The 2,500-nt window shown below is 48.2% G+C and overlaps 2 protein-coding genes across 5 annotated transcripts in view; one reads left to right on the top strand and one right to left on the bottom strand.

Moving 5' to 3' along the window:
• LOC126569570 (venom dipeptidyl peptidase 4) overlaps positions 1–2,500 on the bottom strand; it is a 91,686-nt gene that overhangs the window by 77,311 nt on the left and 11,875 nt on the right. The window lies entirely within an intron of this gene.
• Positions 1,368–2,500, top strand: part of LOC126577537 (alpha-(1,3)-fucosyltransferase C-like) — a 1,284-nt gene continuing 151 nt past the window's right edge. Inside the window, exons 1-2 of the mRNA XM_050239226.1 lie at positions 1,368–2,095; positions 2,210–2,500. The exon at positions 2,210–2,500 is cut by the window's right edge and continues 151 nt beyond it. Of these exons, the coding sequence (XP_050095183.1) occupies positions 1,368–2,095; positions 2,210–2,500 (1,019 nt within the window). The remainder of the gene's footprint in view (positions 2,096–2,209) is intronic.

Below are 2,500 nucleotides of genomic sequence, written 5' to 3'. Positions count from 1 at the left end.
GCCTCGGTGGCCTACCGGCGAACCGTATATTTATATTTAGGTCAGTTTTTTTTTCTTCATCCCTCTTGCCCTGCTCGCTTTACGCGTCAGTAACTGGTCCGCCCGGCCCTTGTCTTCTCCTTCTTCGAACTGTAGTCGCTTCGTTCAAAATGGACACACGAATCCCGCAACCTCTTTGGCACTGCGCTGTATCGATTTCAACCGTTTGCATTGCGCTTCCCCATTCGCTGATCGGCCCTGTATGTGCGTTTGTGTATGGTGCTCTGGCGCTGCTTGGCAAGCGCTCAAAAGCAATCACTTCCGCACAACGTAATGGCGTATAATGTGTGTGACATGCGAGACGCTTGAACCCGCGCTTTCTGCTCAGCAGATATTTCCATTTTTTCTCTTCTTTCTTTCCTGATTCACGTCCACGTGGCTTCCACGTGTTCCGCGCATGGCAGTCTTCCGCATTGTACTGGACAAGCACACATAAACACTGGAGCTACTGCAGCATTTTTGCGACTCTGAGCAGGCCAAACACGGAACCAATTAATATCTACGGTATTGTTTCAGTACTCAATAGAATATAGAAATGAGCCTTGGCACGAAATCTATAGTTAAAGTAAACAAATTAAAACACTTGAAACAAAAGATGCAAATGTGAAATTTTTGGAGCATACTTTAGACAAAAAAGAAGAATAAATTCAGTAAGAAACAACATGAGTTTGTAGCACTACACGAACAAGTAAATAAATGGAACAGAAAACGGTGAATAAAAAAAAGAGGTTACCAGCTGGCCGTCTACCTCCTTGCCGCATTCAACCTAAAATTAGACCAGCTTCTCTAGAGTCAACTTGATTGTCTTACCTCCGCGTAAGATTGTTCAAACAGATTTTTGTTTTTTTGAAAACAAAATGTTTCGAGTAGAAAAAATACACGAGAGCCCCATTGAAGAATACATCTTACCACGGCTGCTACACAACACTATTTTCGAGGCGAAGGAAAAATTCCTCCACAATTCCTCACAACTGTGCAAACAATCAGCCGAGAGTTGAAGACACCATCCACAGCAAGTACATTCCACCGGGAAGGGTTCGTTCGCGTTCGTTTATGGAAATACCCGGAGCCCTACTGTTGGTGATGGAACGCCGTTCACCTGTACAATCAACACGTGCCATCCACTTGTGTGACTCGTCTTCTACGGTAGATCTTTCGCATTCCCCAGTCGACTGCGTCGTCGGCATCTTACGTTACCCCCTTTTGGATCGTGCCTGTTGTGTGCTCTGATGGCGCTTAAGTGGTGCCAGTTTGCGGCAGTGGTAGTGATACCGTGCGGTTTGTTTTTCTATCTAGTGATCAATCGCATATGTTGCCCACAGTCCACCATGAGGAGAAATCGGATCGAGGGAAATCACAACCACACAACACAACAACAATTCTACAACTTCACACTCGAAATGGTTAACAACCTACCGGCACTCTATGTGGAGGATCACGATGAGTCCGAGAAGGAAGTCAATCGTACACGATACATCCTGCTCTACACTAGTTTTTACGAGGATGCCAGTTGGGGCTTACCATCCGTCACGGTCGGCACGGACTACTTCAAGGCTAAACGGTGCCCGGTCACCAACTGTGTTATGACGACTGACCACGGGCTGGTGAAGCCAATTACGGAGTATGATGCACTCGTCTACCATGGCGCCAGACGCTGGAAAGTGAAACCACCGCGGGAGCGGGCGCGCAGGCAGATTTACATCGCAGCCATCTGGGAGTCACCGGCGCACACCGAGCATCCGCTCGGGCCAGAAACGAACTCTTTCTTCAACTGGACCATGACGTACCGGCTGGACTCGGACATTCTGTTCTACTACGGCATCATAGTGGACCTGGAGAGTGGAGAGGTGGTGAGCCCAGCCTACAAACCGATCTGGCGCTATGGTTTTGATGCGTACAGGAACGCAACCTTAGTGAAGCTGGTGAGCCGGAAGCGCGTGATGGCGGCTCAGTTTGTTTCGCACTGCGGTGCTGTATCGAAGCGTGATCAGTTGGTGCAATCGTTGCAAGATGCTGGTCTAATGGTTGATGTGTACGGTTTATGTGGCAATTACACGTAAGAAACGTGATAGATTTTTTTTTATTTAACCCACAGTGTGTTGCGATCACGGGATCCTGATGTCCATCACCGTAATAATCCTCTTCCTGCCTCTCTCTCTTCCCTTCACAGCTGCTACCATAAGAGCAAGAGTTGTGGACAGATGTTGGATAAGGTTTACTGGTTTTACCTTTCGTTTGAGAACTCACTGTACGTCGACTACGTCACGGAGAAGCTGTACAACGCGCTCGAGCACAACGTCGTTCCGATCGTGTACGGCGGAGCCAACTACTCCCGCTTCGCCCCTCCCGGCTCCTACATCGATGTGCAGGATTACGGATCCGCCAAACAGCTCGTCGATTATCTGCGATATCTGATCGAAAATCCACAAGAGTACGTAAAGTACTTCTGGTGGAAGCAGCA

The sequence above is a fragment of the Anopheles aquasalis genome, chromosome 2 (assembly GCF_943734665.1).
Source record: "Anopheles aquasalis chromosome 2, idAnoAquaMG_Q_19, whole genome shotgun sequence".
In the NCBI taxonomy this organism is placed as follows: domain Eukaryota; kingdom Metazoa; phylum Arthropoda; class Insecta; order Diptera; family Culicidae; genus Anopheles; species Anopheles aquasalis.
This window is presented reverse-complemented; position numbering and strand designations above follow the sequence as displayed.